Source organism: Sinocyclocheilus rhinocerous, unplaced genomic scaffold (assembly GCF_001515625.1).
Source record: "Sinocyclocheilus rhinocerous isolate Xijiao unplaced genomic scaffold, SAMN03320098_v1.1 scaffold404, whole genome shotgun sequence".
In the NCBI taxonomy this organism is placed as follows: Eukaryota; Metazoa; Chordata; class Actinopteri; order Cypriniformes; family Cyprinidae; genus Sinocyclocheilus; species Sinocyclocheilus rhinocerous.
In genome coordinates, this window is record NW_015628680.1 from 420,509 (window position 1) to 422,185 (window position 1,677).

The 1,677-nt window shown below is 28.5% G+C and overlaps 1 protein-coding gene across 1 annotated transcript in view; it reads right to left on the bottom strand.

Annotated features, from left to right (window-relative positions):
* The window catches only part of LOC107737962 (procollagen-lysine,2-oxoglutarate 5-dioxygenase 3-like), a 25,208-nt gene that overhangs the window by 13,229 nt on the left and 10,302 nt on the right, over window positions 1-1,677 (bottom strand). Inside the window, exon 11 of the mRNA XM_016549614.1 lies at window positions 1,096-1,200. Coding sequence (XP_016405100.1) covers window positions 1,096-1,200 — 105 coding nt within the window. The remainder of the gene's footprint in view (window positions 1-1,095; window positions 1,201-1,677) is intronic.

The window sequence follows — 1,677 nt, forward strand, 5'->3', positions numbered from 1 at the left end:
ATATTACATTTTATTGTGTTTTAAATGAGTAAAAAAATTCTTACTGACCAATGGGCAAAACCTAGGATAGTGGCAAAATTTTAAAATGTAAAATGACAACTAATTAGTATTTGGGGTGAAAGTAATTAGTCTTTTAATATGTCATAAATTGATTTTTGTTGTAAATATGCCTGACAAGATTGTTACACTGAATGACATTTTAGTGGGTCTCTTCTGTAAATCAGGGGAAAATGTATGATATTTATTTTTTTGCTTGGAAAAACGAAAACAAAAATACAATTGAATTAAACCGAAAACTTTTTCATTTTTGTGGGGGAAAAAACAACAATTTAAAGCAGTATTACACTTATTGTTTTTATGCTTAAACCCTTTTTCATTCTTTGTTCATTACATTTTAACATTCAAAAATCAACTAGATTTTAAAAACGTTTACTATGTAATAATTTACTATTACTATAATTTAACAATAAAAGAGCTTTATTGTTTTATCTCCCAAATTCCATTTGTATTATTTTTTATGTTTAATGTTTTTTGTTTTTGTTTTTAAAGGATCATTAAATTGTAACCTTCAAAAATCAACTGAGTTTATAAAACTTTTACAGTGTAATAACTCACTAAAATATTTTACAATTAGAAATGTAACAATAGAGCTCTATGAAATCGGTTTTATTTTTTCCCCCCAAAATTCTGTTGTCGTCTTGTTTGAAATTTTCGGAATTGTGTTTTACAATTTAATACAAAAAACCTGTGGTAAATCAAATGAATTCATAAAACTTTAACAATTTTAAAATGTAATCATACGAAAATATAAAAATAAAAACTTTTGTTTAATAAATTAAAACATGGATGTTTTAATAATTTCTACATTTATTTACGATGTACATTTTACTATAAAATAATAATATATTTGTCATAATTTCTTCAGCTTAAACCAAACTTTTATTTTAGGGGTTTGTAGTGAAGACCTTTGAGTTTAGGTTTTATTTGATGATGGTTTTTATCAAATAAAATGATGAAATGCTTGAAAAGTCATCATAGAGAAAACATGATACTGTTGAAACATGTAACGTGGCACGTCTGCTCATGTTCACTCACTTGTTCTCTTCGATAAGAATCCGCAAAACATCTGGATTGGTCAGAGCAACATCAGAGTCGATGCTGAAGAAATAATCACAGGAGACGTCCTTCTTACACGCCTCCCTGAAACACAAACACACAGTCAATGGAATCATGGGAAAGATCAGCTCATTCAATACACTCAACCATCAGCTGTGTGTGTGTGTGTGTGTGTGTGTGTGCGTGTGAGTGAGTGAGTGAGTGAAAGTAAAGTAAAACACAAATAAACACATATCGGTTTTGCATATCGGCACATAAACATGCAAATAATCTGTATTGATATCGGTTATTTTTAAAAATCACTATCGGTCGATCTCTAGTGTAAACTTACGTTATTATGTACGAAAATAAAATGTAATAATTTAACAATTTAATTTAATAATTTAAAATGTACGTTGTTGTTGTGTACATAAGTTGTGTATGAAAATGAAATATAACAATTCAATAATTGAATTTAATAATTTAACATGTACGTACGTTGTTGTGTATGAAGAGTCGTATGCGTGTGTGTGGGTAGATCAAAGTTGCGAGTCTCTCCAGAAATTCTTCCAGAAACGGCGC